Below are 18,358 nucleotides of genomic sequence, written 5' to 3' on the forward strand. Positions count from 1 at the left end.
CGCAAGCTGACTCCTTCTTCCAGAGGGGAGAAAGTCTCTTCAGTTTTAACGACGGGGAAGACCCCGAAACTTGCTGAAGTTGACCTGTGACCCGAACTTCAACCCCAGCACGAACCATGGATATCTTTACTTTTTTATTTGTACAAACCCGTAGTCGCATCAAAACCGGTCTTTTGTTTAAAATAAACTCAAAGGCCAAAAAACCTTTGATACAGATGTTATTTGAATTAGCTCAGGGTTATACGGTACCAACATTATAAGATCAGACATTGCACTAACCCTGAATCTCTGAGAGTATATATTGGTCAAAAAGAGTGTCGCAGAATGAGTTGAAAAGAATGGCAATCCAAACTAAACAAAACCATTTCACTTATTTACAGCAGTAGAAAGTCACCATTCAGAGGGAATAAGGGGTTTTAATGAGAAAAGTATCAAAAAAAATTGTGGTCTACTTTTAAAAGGCTTTAACATTGACAAACAATGTGGTAGAAATGAAAGATTTACCGAACTAAACTTTCTATTAGGTTGATGTATGTATGTTTTGGGTAAATGGTTCAGGTAAAAGGCACGCTCACCGGCCGACATTTCCACTCATATGTGGTTACAATATTCGGGACATATTCGTTTTCATTTTCAGGCCCATTTTTGAAAAAACTGCGTATAGGATTTGTCGGGCCATGAACCGTGAAGCGTGAACGGTTGTATCGCCTTTAGTGTTGAAGAGGAACTAGGCGGAAGGTATGTTCTAAGCTACAATGCGCAGTTTTAGAGAGTATATCTTTACATACAGAGTACACAAAACCATTTGTTTCTATGTAGGTATATATCCTATATCATTTTTGTTAAACCTTGCGTTTTTTCATTGAAAAAAACCAACTGTGATTTTTGTCAGGACAAAATTTGTCTCTGGGATAAACCTTCATCAAATCTCTGGGTATGGAATCAACAGACGAGGTACATAAACACCTGAAATAACTGATGTATATGAAGTAATTTAGATCTTTGAATGGGCGTTGATAAAATAATTATCATTTCATTGGACAAAGTACTGTAAGCTACTTATTGTGTTATGGTTGATCTGCAGCAGAAAGATTACTGAATGATTTCCATAGTATACAGAGTTTTCCTCAAAATATAACCCCATGTGTTGAGCGCAAGTTAAATGCGCAGAAATAGAAACCGAAGGAAAAATTAATCTAGACTGGAAGTTTGTTCAACATCTAACAAATCCCATCATAATCTTTAGCTTCCTGAAATCAACGCTGAGGATATTATGTGCAACCCCCGTGATTTTGAGGCCGGCTCGGGAGGTTTTTGTGATGTCATAATCGGTTATATAATGGCAATGCAAGCCTTTGTCGCTGTAAAAATTTTTGATGTAACTGGTGGTACACGAGACAAACTCCTGCTACAAAACAAGTAATTGCATAGTATTAAAACAATATACGCAATGTTTGTACAACAATATGTAGTTTTGTGGAGTAATTGTCAGCATTTTGTCACAACATTGCTACAGTGTAACCTACATTTACCTATGGTTTGCCAAATGATTTCCATGGTAACAGGGAATCTTTTTAGGATTGACGAAGAAATTGGTCACCTCCAGAAAGCCAACCACGAAAACATTGTGAAAGTCCATGGTGTGACGAAGTGGAATTTTGCAGTGGGAATTGTGATGGACTTTTGCAAGGGAGGAAACCTGAGGCAACTTCTATTGAATCGCCGAATACCTTTGGGCGTCTTACTGCGTGTTCATATCTTGTGGCATGTTGCCAAAGCACTCGCCTTCTGTCACAGCTTACCATTAAAAAGGTTGATTCACGGAGATGTAAAGCCAGAAAATATTCTGGTTTGTGAGGGGTTAATTTGCAAACTATGTGATTTTGGAAGTGCTGAGTTGGCTACGATCACCAATTCAGCGACAGTCGATCCAACGGCAAGAAGCAAAAAGGAAAAACCACAATACACACCTCACTATACAGCTCCCGAGAAGCTTGCTGACCCCATGATGAAACCAAAGAAAGAACTTGATGTTTACGCATTCGCCATATTGATACACATGGTTCTAACCCGTGAGGCAGCATATCCCAGCGGTGATCAAAAGCGTCTGCTTGATGCCATAGAGAAAGGAAGGCGCCCGAATTGCGAGGTGTTGCATGAATGGAAGGAAAGTCTGCCCAGCGAAGAGAAAGCAACAGTGCAAATGCTGGAAGATATGATGTACAAATGCTGGAATCAAGATCCTTCTGCACGGCCTACGATGACAGATATATGCAACCGATTAGAACAACTTATGCAGAGGCAAAATCCGTCGGTAGTGGAGGAACAGGTGAATGATGCCCAACGACAAATGAGTATCAAAGTTCCATTTGACACCTTGATACTGTCTCTAGTTCCACTGAGTAAGTTTGTTATGCGGACAAGAAGTTTTCCAGGTAAGAAACAAAGACAAACATCCAATAAACCACAAAAATAAAAACTTGGTCTACATAATTCTGTCTTGGCGTCTGCAGCCATTCTATAAACATCGATGTAGTTATAAAATCAATAATACCATAAGAAGCCCACCTACTGTGCCGATGTATAAACTTGTATGTTTTGTGTTCCAAGTAAGTGTAAAAAGACGCATTGATGATTTTGATCCATTGGGAGAAGCCACACAACCTGGTACCTCGGAAAAAAAGCTAAAGCTAGGTATATTACACTGTACTATGAAATTTTATGCTACATATACTGCTTTTCATTGCAACAAGGCCCAATTTGTGTTTTAGAAGAAATACTGTTTCCAGTACCAGGCCTTAAACGTAGAACCAGTTTTGGAATGAGACATCGTCGTTCTGACCCTGATCTGGGATCCAACTCATTCTATGGCCAGGAGGCATTGGTTATTCCGCCAGTTCTCGATTCAACGCCCATATTATGGACCAATCGACTCTCAGTAGAGAGATCTTAAAAAGACCAGTGTGTACCTGTAAATTCATTCTACTAATATTCTACTATTCGGATATTGACTGCAATTCTCTCTAAACCTGGTAGAATCAACGTTCGTATTGCAGAGTTCGTAATGTACCGTTTCGACGAAGCATGTAACAGATTTCGATACAATAATTACTCGAAGAATTATTCAAGGTCTGATTACTTTGAAGAACGAGGAAGAAGAAATTATTACAATACAAGAGACTCATCACGCGCTCACGCTATCGAGACACTGTTAAATATCTCTGAGACAATTAGAGTTATTTACATGTACAAAGATAACAATCCCATTAACAATCGCAGATGAAAGTTTAGGAGAGGCCACCGAACCAACTTTTAAATTTTCAAAATTTTAAATGTCTTTCTCTCCAAATTTGTAGCTTATTCAACCTTGCGAGTTAAAATTCTTGAAACCAACAACAGTGAAGCATTGGCGGATTAGATGCAGGCTGCGCGTCCAACCATGACGAATGTTTGAGAGAGCCCAATAGCCTACTTTTTATGCTATTACGTTGTTAGAAACTGATTGCATTGGTTTAGATATGAGTTCGTTAATAATATGCGTGTAGTGCAAAGATCAATATTTATTAGGGAAAAGTTTTACTTTTAGTAGAAGAAAAAAATGACGAACAATAGGATTACTGATTATTGCGACCCCTAGAAGACGGGACTTTCCCCTCTTAGATCATTTTTGTTGAGCGTATGTGACGCAATAATTGAGAGGTTGGCTGGCACCAGCACGATAATAACGAGTAGATGCGGTTCTTTGAGAAGTTTACTTGGTCTGTAAGTTCTATTGATCTTATCCCTAACACTTTTATAACAGTGGTCATGTAAAATCATAATTATGTATCTCTCTGTACCTGACAGGATTAAACGTTAATAAATGATAATATGAGGTAACCAGCCCAGATAAGGCTTTTGTGATATTCTTTATGTGTGCATTGTGAAGATATATTAGACATTTCTAACGAAGATGGACGTTCTGCAAAGACTTAAAGCATCAGTGTTCAGCGTCCTGGCGCCAATCTGCCCCACATTGCTTTACCAGAAGTTAAGCACAAACACTTCAACCTCAAACTTGTCGGGACGTTTTAGGAGTTACGTATGGGATCCTTCGTTAATCATCTTTCAAATGCTCGCCATGCAGTTTGTGTATTACACAACACTTGGACTTGTATCAACTCTGCTTCTTTCATTTGGAAAATATCCCCCATCCCTTCATTATATGTTTGACACTGGGGCTGTGAATTATTATGGAGCGGAGAACAGACTGGTGATGATCGCTCATGTTTTAAATTCCATATTCGGTGCACTGGCCCTGTGGTACATTGTACAAAGAGCAAAGCAGTGCTTGGACTTCTCATGTACTTTGCACTTTTTCCATTTTATCATTTGCTGGATATATTCTGGTTATTTTCCGACACGAATAGCTTGGTGGCTTATCCAGCTCGTGTGTATTGTGTTAATGGTGGTAATTGGAGAATATCTATGTTTCAAATCTGACATGAAAGATATTCCCTTGATAGGAAATAAGGCTGATGTTTGAGGCTGTTTCAATTTGTAAGTTTTTGTTTCACATCTGTGTGTAATAATTACATAGTGTGGCCCATGCAGCTGCTTCCTCTTTTACATGTTAAAAAGCATCTTGCCTCATTTAAAAAATATGGAGTATCAGTACTCTTTTAGCAACATTAAATTTATCAAAAAAACTTAGTAAGATATTCAAGTGAATGTTAACTTAGTAAAGATGGTTTTGGTGGCGTTACATATTTGGATTTTATATTTTGTTGTCCATAATTACTGTGATTGTTCTGTGTTGTGTTTCCACATTGTTACACCTTTTCAGTTGTTTTTGCATGACATTCATGTGCAAGATTACGATACTATGGTGGAAGTACCTACTTATTTTTGTGTACTGATTGCATTTAACATTGAGGGACAAAGTGCTTTAACTGATGTTTTTGCATGTTTTATTCATTTGTCAATAAAATGTTGTATTAAAAGGTTTCCAAAAAGCATTTTTATGGTAAATTTATTATTGAATAAGACATGGGAGTTTCTGGCTTGTGGAAGTTGCTTGAGGGCACGGAACGGCCGGTAACATTGGAGTCATTAGAAGGCAAAGTCGTGGCTGTTGGTAAATACAAGTAGAATTTTAAACATTGAATTTTCTGTTATAGAAGCTTCTTAATAGAACAATATTTAAGTACAAAGAATTTCCTGTGTGCAAACCTGCAAAGATGGGATTATGATTCTTTTCCTTGGTAGTTTTTATTTATGTTCAACAAAAATGAGAATAACATGATCCAGAAGCTTGTGCTGCTAAACAGTTGGAAAGAAATGTCTTGAATGTAGCTTAAATGCTCAATCTTAAGGTGTTTTTAAAGTGCCATGTTGTGATTGCTTTGTAGATATCAGCATCTGGCTAAATATGGCTGTAAAAGGGATGAGAGACCTTCATGGCCATGCATCGAACAATGCTCACTTGGTTACCTTGTTCAATAGGTGAGTTGTTCATGGTACAAACAACATCTTTGTATTCTGTGAGCTGCAGATAGATGGCCACAGTTTCGACCTATAAGGTCCCATCAGTGAATGTAGCTTGGTGTTACTATCAGACGACTTTGTTGAGCATATGATCAGGCAAACATCTTTGATTTTTTTAAGCAACTAGTGTTTTGTCATGTTACAGAATCTGCAAACTCCTTCACTCTGGAATCAAACCCATTTTTGTGTTTGATGGACAGACTCCACTGTTGAAGTTAAAGACGGTGCGAGAACGCCGGGAGAAAAAAAATATTCATTTGCAGGAGAGCAAAGTGGCATCGGAGAAAATTATGCAGAACTACCTGAAGCGGGAGGTTTTAAAACTTGCCATCAAAAAACAAAACAAGTAGGTAAAGCTGTGTTGCTTGCACTCAATGAACTTAAGTCTGGTCCACTATATACATCTAGCTGTACATCAAATTACACTGTCACATCTCATGTTGGGTAGCAATGATGCAAAAAATACATGGAAAGATTAATAAACATTTTGTTTGAAGGTCATCAAAGTCTGGGTCAACAGAAGAATCTGAACATCATACTGAAGTTGAAACTGGTGAAACTTCACAAAAAATTTTACGCAAATCTTTAAGTAAGAAAGATAAAGCAATAATTTCCGCAAAGATAGTTACTGTATATCATCAATATAATTGGTACATTATTAACACACAAGCATGTAAATCTGAAGGTCAAGTGTTTTTTTTACAAAAACTGTTTCTTGCATTTTTTCTTGCAAAATGTATTTTTGTGTTTATGTACTTTTGTCTTAGTGACATGACAAACTTGCACACAAAAAGTCAGTTACAATATCAGCTTCATTTGTGTTTCCTGGGAACAAAGGAACAGAGATTTACATTGTTTTGTTTGTTTTCAAGAAACTGTCCAAGATACTACAGATGATCTTTACGTTCTGCCACCGATGAAAGATGGTTTGCAAGTCAGCAGTTCTGATGAAGAACAAGAATCAAATTGGAACATTAGATCGTCAACTCGTGATGCTTTGTACGGAGCTGCAATGGCGGTAAACATGATTTATTTAAGATAGTTTACCACCAGGTGGAGCAATAGTCTGTTACAGTAACAAAACAAAAAAATTATTGTATATACCAGTTGCTATTGGATGGGGAACAAGTCTTCATATAAAAGTTTGCCATGACGCTCAATCAATCCTAATTCTAATAGTGTCCAGTTACCTATGTGGTTATCATACAGTTATTGTGGTTATCATACAGTCGAATGCATTTATTCTATTCATAGGAGCAATTTGATGACATAATGTCTGTTGATGTGGAATCCGAGGATTTCAAAAGTTTGCCTGCAGATCTCCAACATGAAATGCTGACTGATATGAAAGAAATCAAGAAAAGAAGAAGAACTGCTTTGGAAACAATGCCGGAAAAATCAGAGTCGTTCTCCAACTACCAACTTTCAGGTAAAATAAAAGTTTCAATTTCACTGTGCTTAATTTCATGCAGAAAGGGAACCATTAATTTGAGTCTAGTTTGTTTTTAATTGTTAAATGTGCTGCCAGTATATCATTATTATTCACCGACACGGCGCAATGAAGAAATTGAATTATTATTCACGAAAGTCAAATCAAGTCAATTTTATTTTGGTAAAGATAAAACAACATGAATAAACAATAATGACAGAAGGTAAAATGACATGGACCAATAAAACCTTGAAGGTTCCAAAGTCAGACTCACAGAAACAACAAAGCAATTTCCTAACTCAGTCACCATATACTACCTGCAAAGACTTTTTGTTTACATTTGTTAGGTCTTTTGGCCAAACACACTCTTTCAAACAAGATCAAAGCCGTTGAGAAGGAAATGGGAGATCGGGGTACTGCATCTATGGCCGAGATAGCATTGAGTGGGGCTTACGAAGCAGACAACATCGCAGCAAGCAAGATCAGTTCTGAGGATGCCACGCATTATATTCTCATTCAGGGGTTGAAGAGTAAAACCCCCCAGGTACTCAAAAAATAAACTAAATATATAGATAGGACCGGTTGAATCTTGTGCTTGGTTAGGCATTGTCTTGTTTCCAGCATCACCAAATATCAAAATATGAATTCTTGTTTCAAACAATTTTAATACATATATGAAACAATACTAAATAAACATTTTGATTTTCTGTCTCAGAACAACTATTCATAGAACAGTAAAAAGTAAGCAAAGCATTAAGACAAACAATATCACCCATGTAACAGCTACGAAAAAAACATATACACATGTAGTTACACACAATGTTACTCTTGAACTATTAAGAGACAGTAGTAGTAACATTTATCTTTATAGCTGATTTGCTAGATGCACTGTTTGTTTCGCTAATATATTTTTTACTATTTCAGACAGAAAAACCTGAATTTACATCAGAAAATACACTTGAAAAACCTGAGCCACCACCGTCTTCAATTATAAAAAGCAAGGATGTAAACAACCTTGAATCACCGACCAGCAGTTCTGAAAGTGACTTATCAGTAATACATAGCAATAAAATAGAAAAAGGACTCCGATCAACTGCAGTGGATGAAGAAAATATAACAATAAAGGACACAGTTCTAGATTTACATCCAGAAAAGAGTGAGGTAATTACTCCATCGGTGACTTCCAAGGGTGGAGTTGTGGATGTCAAAACACTCTCCCAGCCAACATCTGAAACATGTTCAACAGAACAAATGGACAAACAGGTTTTACTGGAAAACATACAAGAATCGCCACCTTCAAAAACACGTGAGCCTGCTGAAGACGAGTTCCATAAAAATAATTCAAATCAACACAAAGTGCAGGTTCAAAATGAAACAACACCTAAGGAAAACGACACAATGCAGGGTGAACCAAATAAGATGTCTAAGATGGATTTTGCTCCAAAAAATATCCCATCTGTCGAAGATGACAAGAAAATTTCCTCCTCAGAAAGTGAAGAGGACTTCGTTGAAGTAGAAATCCCTGAGGTTGACAAACCGATGCCAGCCAAAATAACTCCTCTTAAAATTGTTAGTGATGATGAATCAATGGCTGAACTCATACCAGCAAGGTAAGATAAACTGCTTGGTTTCAGGCATATTGACAATGGAAAAACATTTGTACATCTCTAATGAAGCATTTATGCATCTCTATGTGTGGTTTCAATACCAACCGTTTATTGTTGTAATTTTAAAGAAATGTCTTTTGCAATGAGTTAATTAACATTAACTGCATGATTTTGCAAATTGTCATTGTATTAAAATATCCTCTTTCAATAAACTAAAGACCATTCAACATTCTAAACCCCCCTACAAAAAAAATTCCAGTGACGAAATTCCTGTTTCTAAACCCAACCCGTGGGCTGGTCTGAAAGAAAACCAACTCCATGAGTTGGGTGAGGAAATGGATATAGAGGATAAAGCTCTCATCGATAGGATGCAAGCATCTGCTCGTGCAGCTCGCGATGTTACTGACTCGGCAACATCTGAATGCCAGGAGCTCCTGCAATTATTTGGCATCCCATATATCGTCAGTCCACAGGTGAGGGCATTTTACTTGGCTTGTCAAAGGGCCTGTGGTGGAAATTGGCAGTACAATATTAACCAAAATGCAAACAAGGCGCATGGTTGATGAAACAATGGTCCACCTACATAACTGTGTGATGTAATTTTCGGATTAAAGATTTCAAACAATCAACAACGACCAGTGTTAGGATTTGGTCCAATAGTGGCTGTAATTATTCCGATTAGGACGAATCTTTATATTGTGAGTGTTGGCTCCACAGTTACATAAGCAAGTTATTCTGTAATGATGAACGTTTGCAGTAAGATAACATTAGATAATTTACCATTTAAACCACTTGTAACAGGAAGCGGAAGCACAATGTGCGTTTCTGAACAAGAACGGATTGACAGCAGGGACCATCACAGAAGATTCAGATATTTGGCCGTTCGGCGGAACAGTGGTTTACAAGGATGTGTTCGACCGTAAGAGGGATCCCAAATGTTACACGTTGGGTGATGTTAAATCGGAACTTGGTCTGGAGCAACCCCACTTTATCAACATCGCCTTGCTAAGTGGAAGTGACTACACATCTGGTATGTTAAAGTGAACGATAAAATCATTTTTAGGTATTTTTAAAGCCCAAAACAATTTTACAGCAAAACAGTATAACTTATTAGTAACAGTTATACTGTATTGATTTGAATTTTGTGGAATTGTTAAATACTGGTTTGTTACTGACGCTTACAGGCATAATGTGAAGTTAACTCTAACGCAGGTTCGTTAGATAACGACCAGAACATCAAGCATAAAGTTTTTAGCGGAAAAGCGTTAATGTGTAAATGTGTCAGCTAATATTACCAAACTTTTTTTATGTGTTTTCAGGAATTGAAGGAGTTGGTCCAGTCAGGGCGCTTGAGATAATGAAGGAATTCCCTGGTGAAGGGGTTGAAAGTATGGAGAAGTTTAAAACTTGGTGGACCAACGCTCACAGTGAGGTAGGCTCCTATAATTACCCTACTGATAAACTTTAAAGTTCATTTGCAAACTCTTAAGCTTGTACGTAACAATGTCAACCAGTGATATATGTTATTTTGATGTTAGATGTTTTTTTAACTTTTTCCTCAGAAACACCGCAGTTACAACTAGCCTTATACACAAAATTTATAACGATATCCTTTGCGCAGGTGAAAAAGGTCATTGAGACCAAAATAAAAGGGCAGCTGCGTAAATTGAACGTCCCGACATCTTTCCCCTCCCGTGTTGTGATCAACGCTTACCTGGAACCGAGCGTCAACCAATCCCTGGAAAGTTTTACGTGGGGAATCCCCGACCTGGACGGGATACGGAGTTTCGCAAACCAGAGGTTGCAGTGGACGAAGTACGTTTCGTTGCGTTTTTGCTTGTTTCTGAACAATTTGTGATGGGACAATACACACTGAACTGGCTGTGAATGTTTTAAATCCGGTTTCAGCTCGAATCCAGTTGATCTTATAGTCGCATTTTTGCATGTTTGTCATAGACCAGAGGTCGGCAACCTTGAATATGCCAATTACACTCTTTTTCTATTAGGTTCTATTTTGATTGTTCAACAGCTACAGCCAAGTGCACCAAGCAGACCTAAATGTGTTTTGTGCATTCAGGCTAATTTGTGTTTACTTGCTTGCCGTCAATATGAATTGTAGCGAGTACTTAATAATGTCCAAACGTTTTGCCAATTGCAGGAAGAAAATCGACGATGACCTATTGCCGATATTAAAGAGGGCGGCCGATCGCAAGGTGAATTGTCAGCCGAAAATCTCATCATTTTTCATGAACGTGTCGCCCACAAAGCAACGCAAGCAAAAGAGTCAAAGGGTTCGCCGGGCATTGCACTCTGTCGCAGAAAAGGAGGTGAAACTAAAAACTTCTTCGACCAGAGGGGGGCGCAAAAGACGCGGAGCAAAGACCAAAGTCAATACACCCCCGAAAGTTGTGAAGAGGGAAAATCAGATAAGTTTGGGGCTTTCGGAATCATCGGGTTCCGATTCATGAACTTGCGTTTGTGTTTAATAAACCACTGTGCAATTACTAGCTTTGATCTACTCAAGACTGTTGTGTAGTACTGTGTTTAGCTGAGTCAAGTGTACAGGTCCCATCAGATGGGGCGGCACCAGGGGCTATGTGAGAGGGGCCCATGAAATCATTGTTTTGCTTTGAAGCTGAGCGATTTATACCACAAAGGCTTGGTTCCCTAAAAAGGGATTTCCTAGAAAAAGATCTGGCACCAGAACATACTTTTTTGTCAAGGGTCCCTGGCATGAAACAAAGTCACATGATTTTCATCTCATGATTAGTAAAATTAAAATGCACTGAACTTTTTCACAAAAGCGATTATACAACGAGCAAATTACAACTAAATAATGGAACTTTCCAATTAGGCATTCAAATATTTTGCATGATGAGTAATGTGATCATCCATGAAAGTTGCCATGAAGTAATAGCTGTGATCATAACCCTGGAAAAATGTGCATGAAACAATCAACTCAAAAAGGTTGAAAATCATAATTAGATACCTCTTGATTTCTTAAATTAATTTGAATGCCAGCATCACCGCATGCCCGCACAAGATGTTCTGGCAAAAGTTCATGCAGAAATTGATCTTTAGTGCCTTGATCAACTAAAATGTTCAGGTCTGGTCCTTGGTATTTTTTAACTAAGTGACACGAATCGTACTCCTGTAGATGTGCAGAGTTTGCAGGTTTAGAATCTTGAAGACTTGAATGATTTCAAAACCTACCTTGTGACTTTCACTGCCTTTTCCCAAATACCCAGACAATGCTTTCTGACCCCAAGGACATTGTGTTGGATTTGTGATTGGAGCAAATGCTGACACAGACTTTACACAAATAAGAACATTACACCACAATTAGGTAAATACACTAGGCTTAGGTCAACATTTTCCTTAATACACAATGTAACATTTTAAGACAAACCTTGTATTTTCCAGGGTTTTTCAGGGCACAGACAAGTGCTCCATGACCTCCCATGCTGTAAACATTAAAATTACATTTATACAAAACATCTTTAATCAATAAAAAATGGCACTCTAGTAACCTGTGTCCAAAGATAGACATTTTGTCAGGGATAACTTGACTTTCAAATTCCTTATTAATGAGAGATGGCAACTGGAAAGGGTTTCCATGGTAACAAAAATAAAAAATTTGGACATATATTGTGGACCTACTTCTTTGGTAACGTACGAGTACATCCTGTAATTTGATTTCCATTTGTCTTCAGTTGCATCAACATAAAAACCAGCCCCAGATCCAAAGTCGTAAGCGTCATCTTCACCTTCTATTTTGCACCCCCCTGTTTAGAAGTGAAACATTTTGTATTTGCTGTTTTTCCTGTATGATTAGCAGAACAGGAAATTACACACTTGGACTTGTATCTGGTGCCACGACAATGATGCCGTGCTGAGCAGCAGATCGCTGAGTTCCAGCCTTGGTGATGACATTTTGTTCAGTGCAAGTTAATCCAGACAAATAGTAAACCACAGGACACTTCTTTGTTTCTGCCTAAAAATAAACCAATAAGTTTATGTCATAGACGGAATATGTGCAACAATATAATGAGGTGCAAAAAAGTAGTTTTAACAAAAAAAAACATAAAATGATGTTAAGGCAGCTGGAAATGTATTGGTCATGGTCTTTTTTCAAGTTTTGCATAATTTATAACTAACTTCAAACAAGTATTTCAAAAGGCTGCATAATTGTAATAAACGCAATTTATTAAACCCAGCAACTGAAATTAATTTAATCATAAGGAAACAGCTGGTTACCTGCGGCGGAAAAAACACACCAAACTTCATTGGACATTTGCATTCTTCGCTAGTGTGCTCGAACACTTTCTGCCAACCACCGAAGCATTTGTTGCTCGAAACTTCCTTGGCCATTAATTTTGTTTTATCCACTGCGAGTGATGAGACCTTAGCCCGGCAAATCAACTTGTACGTTGCAGCAATTTCACTCAAACGCTTTGCAAACATTGAGCACGTGAATACGTCCACTAGGGGCGTTGTGAACCACTACCATGTGGAGCAGAGGAGCCCAACCACCGGTCCGGGAGGAATTTTCAACTGGTCAGCAAAGGAATAACAAATCGTTGACCCTAGTTTGAGTATGGGATGTGTTTTATGAACATGCAACAATCTTATAACTATCATGCTGAAATATTGCTACGTCATCACCTTAAAGGCAACCGTTGAGTTATGCAATATGTTCAATGCATGTGTGTAAGCATAAGCAAATCCTGTTTCCCAAGTGAACTGTAAGTGTTAGTTCATGTTATCACGTAAATTATTTCCTCTGCGTTGCAGCCTGGCGTTTGGACATTATAGTGTAGGGACATTGGCTTTTTTGGATTCAAATATTTATTGATATTTTGTTTAAACTTGGTCTTTCGAAACCGCTTTCTACTCTTTTACATTTACACCCGTCTTTCGGGCGCCTTTGCTAGTTATCTCGCTTGCGTTACGTCTTTCAACTTGCGCTACTTTTTCTAAGTCTCCTTTGTCGCTTAATCGCAGCAATTATCTCTTTGTTTCTGCCTCGTCTTTGATGTATCCCTATATGTTTGCGACTCTTTCCACAAATAAACAGATCAGGGTTTTCGATCTCACAGATCATAGATGTTCGGTCTAAGATCATGGCTTTCGGTCCAACAGATCACAATGTGATCTCTCATAGATCACGGTGTTCGGTCCCAGATCTCTGTTTTGGTCTCAGACCGAATTTGGCTCAAATAGCAGACCATACGGTGTCGAGACCTGCTGCCAACATGGTGTCAGAAGCTTGATGTCGGGTTTTCGTCCATGCGACCCTTCAATAGTTCTGATTCTATTTTTATTGGTTGGTAAAACTGCTTTAAGCGATTAGGATTGAAGTTAACGTTGCCTGCCTTGTGTCTTCATATTGGCCCTTGGTAAGAATAAAATTGTTGCACACTCAGCCAGGAAAACAAGTTGTAAACTTTAATCCATGTTGCATATGGCATTTTTTGTCAAGTCCCTAGGCAGTGGTGAAGAGAGTTGTAAAAATATTACTTGCATTAAACCGGTCTGTAGTGCAAAAAAAGGTCTGTAAAGCAGTGTTGCATGTGAACGGTTGAAGTTGGTTTCAGCGTTTGTTTGCTTAGGGCCTTTAGGCCATCCCAAAATATGCAGAAAATATACCGGCCCACAACAATCCCCTTTGTTCTGTTTTTTTACAGACACTGAAGATAGATTTCAAAGCAAAATAATTTTGTCTTAAATACCAAACTGTTTGCTTCTAACCTGGAAATAAGCGTTTCCGTGATTTTTGTATCCGGATTACAACACACAACAATCGCTTGGAAATGACAGTTCAGAAAGCTTGTATTTCCAAAGACTTGATTGAATGCTGAATACAATGCACGTAAAGAGTAGACTGTGGACAAAAATGAAAACTGTAAGATTTCCCTTCGCGGAAGTTTCTTCTCACTCATGCGAGCGGAAGGAACTATTTGAATTCACTAAAATCTAGTCATGCGTCAACTTGCATGTACTAACATTCAACGTTAATTCTAATTTATTGGGTTAAATTCGAATGAGGCCAAATTAGAACAATGCTTTTGTTGCACGACACAAACAAAAATATTGTCTTAATTAAATATTGATTTTAGTTTATCTCCACTGGGCTTCGTCTTGGGGTATGTATCGTCAGTTATCTTCCCTTCTAGCCATCAAAATCGCTATTATTGCGTCACAATGGATCGCAATCGCCAATCTACCGAGAAAGTTTCTGGACCCTCCTCTGGTTGGAATACCAACAACGCCACACAAATATTATGTGAAGACCAAAAAACCTTTGTCCGACTCAAAAGAATACGAGAAAATGCTTTTTTAACAAGCAATTTGTTGTCATTACAAACACAAGCTATGGAATGGGAAGAGAAAAAACGTATTGTGACGAAACAAACGTGTGCTTTGTCACAAGAACGATCATACTCTAATTGTCGGTAAAAAGTAAATGACCAAGAAATATACAAGAAAATGCCAAAGCAAAATAACAATCATGTAACTAAGATCTGCAGACAGGTGTACACACTGTTTCGACCTGTAAGGTCTCATCAGTGCAGCTGGAAACTATGTTACTGGACTAGTTTTTATACTAGCAGACACACAGATTACCACCTTGTAGCAGTCATGTCAGAATATTCAGATTTTAATCCTAGTTTCACCAACATTTAACCTTCCTTAGTGTTTGTTAGCCAAGCAATAAAAGAACATTGTTTAGATGCAAATAAAAACTGACATGTAAGAATACTTAAATGTGATATACACTTTTACCACATCTGGGTAATAGACATTAAACCTAATACTGTACATGCACTAGGATTGTATGCCAAAAGATGTTGCAAGCAATAAAATGATATACAGCTTTCTGGCTACAATACAAAGCTGATTAACCTGACAATAAATGTTTCTGTGATTGTGCAATAGAAATTTATCACAGAAAGAACAATAAATTGCAAAATGGGATGCTCTATATAACAACATACTTCCATCCAAAGTAAAGTTTATGTTATGCTGTGTAATTAAGTGCAAAAATCACAACATAACCAACTATAAGTTTTTGTGCAAACCACAAGAAAAGCATCCCCGGCTAAAATTAGAGGCACAGAAACACACTCACAAAACAAGGATTAACTCCAGTAGAGCTGCTGTGAGCCATCTTAAAACATACAAAGTTACTGTCCAGGAGGATATGGATTCTGATCATCCGGTTTAATTGAACTTAAAGTATGATTAACTGTTCGGTGATGTGCCTCATCGGCCCGGATCGCAAGTATCACTTCTCTCATCATAGCATCAGGCTAAAACAAAATGCGTAATTGTTCGGAGAAGCTTAGCAATAAACATCAATAATTTCTAAAATCGTATAGGCCAGGCACAGAATGTGCTTTAATAAAAGCATTTCAAACACACAAAAAATGCGAAGTTGGACTGACAGTTTCAATTACATGATGAAAACTAGTTATCGATTCTCGTTGCCAGTTACATTGTCCACATATAAAAAAGGAGTACAGTAAATAAAATTTTGTACCGGCAATTTCCAATATTCAATAGCAATATCTGGAGCTTTCATTAATTTCCACATCTTTAATTCACCATTGTCAATGGCCTCCAGACAGAATGTGTAGGTCTTTACAGCTTCCTCTTCAAGGTAACCAACAAACCGATGGCAGAATCGTGGTGAAATCAAATAGGCCAAGGAGAATGCTGACACAAATATTCCTAAAGAACAGAAACAATATCGATTCAATTCAATGTCAATTTAATTTCAAAAAATACAATTTATAATTTATTTATGAATGTGAAGAGAACTTTGAGGAGTTTTATTTATAAAACATTGGCAGATGCAATAAAAAACAACTAAATAACCATTATAATATCATTGAAAAAAAATATGGCCAGGGGTGGCTAAAATTTGTAAACATTTTCAAAAGCAGTGTCCTGGTAAATACAAATATGCTTATTCCCCCCAAAAAGGGCTTTTTATTTGTGTGCTTTATTTTCAATTAATCGTTCTTATGTTAATGATATGCGGATTGCTAGTTGCATGGCAGTGTGGTAGAAACACGAGTTATCTTGTATAACTTCGCAGTGAAAATGCCATCAACATGATGTAATTAATCATAGTCTCCAAAATCGAGCTAAGTGAATAAAAAAAAGTTTAATTGGTTGAGGCAAGCAGCATGCTTATTATTTGTTGTGCTAAAGGTAACCCTTAGTTACTAATTTGTTGCTAAATATTTCCACACAAAATAACACTGTATCATACCTTGTGCTCCCATAATGCATGTTTTCATAATAATTCCAGGATTTGCCACTCTCATGGCAGTCATCAAATGCATTCGTTCATTTTCTGCCTCTTCAAGTAGAGTGTGGATCCATCCATGGTCTCTTTTTAACTTCCTCAACGACACCAAATGTCTCACCATCGCTCCAACCATTCCTGCATCAAGCAAATACTTTACATGCCTGTAGAGATTGTTGAGATTTGTAATATGAAGTTACCTGGCACCCCAGCAATGGTCTCGAGAAATATAATACGCTTAAGCCATTGCTTTTCATCCAACCTGCCGGTGTATTTTCCTATAGTGTACCCAGAAAAAAAGTCAAAACCAGATCTGATACATTTGACACTGTAGAATGCGACTTTATCTGTGACCTACAAAAGAATTCCATCTAATATTACAAACAACAATGCATCATTCAGCGCTTATTATCTTACCGTCACTGGGGGCTCATGTGTGATTTTTACTGATTCCAATTCATTGTCATTCCAAATAGGGTGCGGTAATCTGTACCCACCCTCCATCATACCCCTGCCTTCTATGGCATCTTCGGAAAGTTCACTTTCAACAGCAGCAAGACCACCTTCATGTGAACTTGTTTGCTGTGTTTCGGTTGTTTTCTGTGCTTTACTGGTTTTTCCTTGAGCTTCTCGGAAATGTGGATATGAATCAATGTTAGTCTTTACTTTTTCTTCAATAGAGGGTTGACCATTTATGTAACGCTTCGGTGTCAATTGGCAGCTTCCATGAATCCATTTTGTTTGCATAAATACCACCTGACAAATAGTTATAAACCTTCATGATACATGTTCTAATGTGATATTTAGATGTGAAAAACTTGCCTGTGTAGCAGGTTTGAAGTTTGTAACAGGTAGCAATGCATTTCCACAATAGCATTTTAATGCAAATGCTCTTGAAAGCTTCACGCTGTTCATCCTGGCTTTAGCAATAAGAAACAAGTACAAGTGTTTCTAATTAACCACACCTTTTTAGCCTGTAAATTGGTAAAATATAATAGATTTTTTGTATATCAGTCAGCTATCTCCATATGTTTACATAGTCACATACATGCGCACGCATACAACTGCCCGAGAAAACTAAACACAGGCCGATCTATGCAAACAAGGCAAACCACAGTCTCGGGTAAATATGGTCAACCCAACTCGAAAGCGCCAATCGCTACACCGGTTAATATAGCCTACTCTTCCTGTTACGTCACCAGTGATGACATCACTGCGTTTCAGACAGTTGCATCATCAAAATGCACCGTCATTCCCAGAGAGTCGCTTCTGTATTATTAAACATGTATGGAGTAACGTCATTGTTCGCTTTGTTAGAAAATGTTTTCGCTGCTGTTTACGTGAGGCTGGCAAATTTGAAATGGCCGTGACTATTGCCGTCTTAACTTGACATCTTCAACCTGTTTGATTCACGCTGCATTTTTTTAATACCCCGCTATACTGTTTAGATTGGAAACCCTAATTTGGTGCCTGCGGGAT

At 37.8% G+C, this 18,358-nt stretch overlaps 5 protein-coding genes across 5 annotated transcripts; 3 read left to right on the forward strand and 2 right to left on the reverse strand.

Moving 5' to 3' along the window:
- The first annotated feature begins 715 nt into the window (after positions 1-715).
- LOC145911649 (ankyrin repeat and protein kinase domain-containing protein 1-like) lies at positions 716-3,112 on the forward strand. Its single transcript, XM_082999056.1, has 6 exons — positions 716-738; positions 893-954; positions 1,247-1,419; positions 1,579-2,435; positions 2,611-2,694; positions 2,772-3,112. Exons 2-6 carry the CDS (start codon positions 937-939, stop codon positions 2,951-2,953), a joined length of 1,314 nt encoding a protein of 437 aa, XP_082855182.1. The 5' UTR covers positions 716-738; positions 893-936; the 3' UTR covers positions 2,954-3,112.
- Positions 3,113-3,850: 738 nt separating this feature from the next.
- On the forward strand, positions 3,851-4,526 carry LOC145910568 (protein SYS1 homolog). The gene has a single exon (XM_082997744.1). It carries the CDS (start codon positions 3,953-3,955, stop codon positions 4,523-4,525), a length of 573 nt encoding a protein of 190 aa, XP_082853870.1. The 5' UTR covers positions 3,851-3,952; the 3' UTR covers position 4,526.
- Positions 4,527-4,979: 453 nt separating this feature from the next.
- LOC145910567 (DNA excision repair protein ERCC-5-like) lies at positions 4,980-11,055 on the forward strand. Its single transcript, XM_082997743.1, has 13 exons — positions 4,980-5,116; positions 5,391-5,484; positions 5,672-5,872; positions 6,024-6,115; positions 6,399-6,544; positions 6,781-6,955; positions 7,303-7,499; positions 7,880-8,565; positions 8,822-9,035; positions 9,364-9,592; positions 9,882-9,994; positions 10,184-10,377; positions 10,721-11,055. The coding sequence occupies exons 1-13, from the start codon at positions 5,029-5,031 to the stop codon at positions 11,028-11,030; spliced, it is 2,739 nt and encodes a 912-aa protein (XP_082853869.1). The 5' UTR covers positions 4,980-5,028; the 3' UTR covers positions 11,031-11,055.
- A 262-nt stretch (positions 11,056-11,317) lies between these two features.
- Positions 11,318-13,298, reverse strand: LOC145910474 (S-formylglutathione hydrolase-like). Its single transcript, XM_082997610.1, has 8 exons — positions 12,820-13,298; positions 12,418-12,556; positions 12,223-12,347; positions 12,093-12,163; positions 11,972-12,026; positions 11,776-11,874; positions 11,552-11,713; positions 11,318-11,493 (listed from the first exon to the last, which is right to left on the reverse strand). The coding sequence occupies exons 1-8, from the start codon at positions 13,024-13,026 to the stop codon at positions 11,413-11,415; spliced, it is 939 nt and encodes a 312-aa protein (XP_082853736.1). The 5' UTR covers positions 13,027-13,298; the 3' UTR covers positions 11,318-11,412.
- A 1,292-nt stretch (positions 13,299-14,590) lies between these two features.
- LOC145911264 (uncharacterized) lies at positions 14,591-17,849 on the reverse strand. Its single transcript, XM_082998551.1, has 6 exons — positions 17,702-17,849; positions 17,297-17,635; positions 17,080-17,233; positions 16,844-17,017; positions 16,106-16,296; positions 14,591-15,875 (listed from the first exon to the last, which is right to left on the reverse strand). The coding sequence occupies exons 1-6, from the start codon at positions 17,792-17,794 to the stop codon at positions 15,750-15,752; spliced, it is 1,077 nt and encodes a 358-aa protein (XP_082854677.1). The 5' UTR covers positions 17,795-17,849; the 3' UTR covers positions 14,591-15,749.
- Between the last annotated feature and the right edge of the window lie 509 nt (positions 17,850-18,358).

The sequence above is a fragment of the Ascidia mentula genome, chromosome 8 (assembly GCF_947561715.1).
Source record: "Ascidia mentula chromosome 8, kaAscMent1.1, whole genome shotgun sequence".
NCBI classification, from domain to species: domain Eukaryota; kingdom Metazoa; phylum Chordata; class Ascidiacea; order Phlebobranchia; family Ascidiidae; genus Ascidia; species Ascidia mentula.

Coding starts and splice junctions, on each gene's coding strand:
- LOC145911649 (XM_082999056.1), top strand. Junction 1,420..1,578: donor AAACTCCTGCTACAAAACAA/GTAATTGCATAG, acceptor GAATCTTTTTAG/GATTGACGAAGAAATTGGTC. Junction 2,695..2,771: donor GGAAAAAAAGCTAAAGCTAG/GTATATTACACT, acceptor TTTGTGTTTTAG/AAGAAATACTGTTTCCAGTA.
- LOC145910568 (XM_082997744.1), top strand. CDS start 3,953: ATGGACGTTCTGCAAAGACTTAAAGCATCAGTGTTCAGCGTCCTGGCG.
- LOC145910567 (XM_082997743.1), top strand. CDS start 5,029: ATGGGAGTTTCTGGCTTGTGGAAGTTGCTTGAGGGCACGGAACGGCCG. Junction 6,545..6,780: donor TGTACGGAGCTGCAATGGCG/GTAAACATGATT, acceptor TTCTATTCATAG/GAGCAATTTGATGACATAAT. Junction 6,956..7,302: donor CTCCAACTACCAACTTTCAG/GTAAAATAAAAG, acceptor TACATTTGTTAG/GTCTTTTGGCCAAACACACT.
- LOC145910474 (XM_082997610.1), bottom strand. CDS start 13,026: ATGTTTGCAAAGCGTTTGAGTGAAATTGCTGCAACGTACAAGTTGATT. Junction 12,557..12,819: donor GTGTGTTTTTTCCGCCGCAG/GTAACCAGCTGT, acceptor GTTTATTTTTAG/GCAGAAACAAAGAAGTGTCC. Junction 11,714..11,775: donor AAGGCAGTGAAAGTCACAAG/GTAGGTTTTGAA, acceptor GCACATCTACAG/GAGTACGATTCGTGTCACTT.
- LOC145911264 (XM_082998551.1), bottom strand. CDS start 17,794: ATGAACAGCGTGAAGCTTTCAAGAGCATTTGCATTAAAATGCTATTGT. Junction 17,636..17,701: donor ACTTCAAACCTGCTACACAG/GCAAGTTTTTCA, acceptor ACTATTTGTCAG/GTGGTATTTATGCAAACAAA. Junction 17,018..17,079: donor GACCATTGCTGGGGTGCCAG/GTAACTTCATAT, acceptor TGCTTGATGCAG/GAATGGTTGGAGCGATGGTG.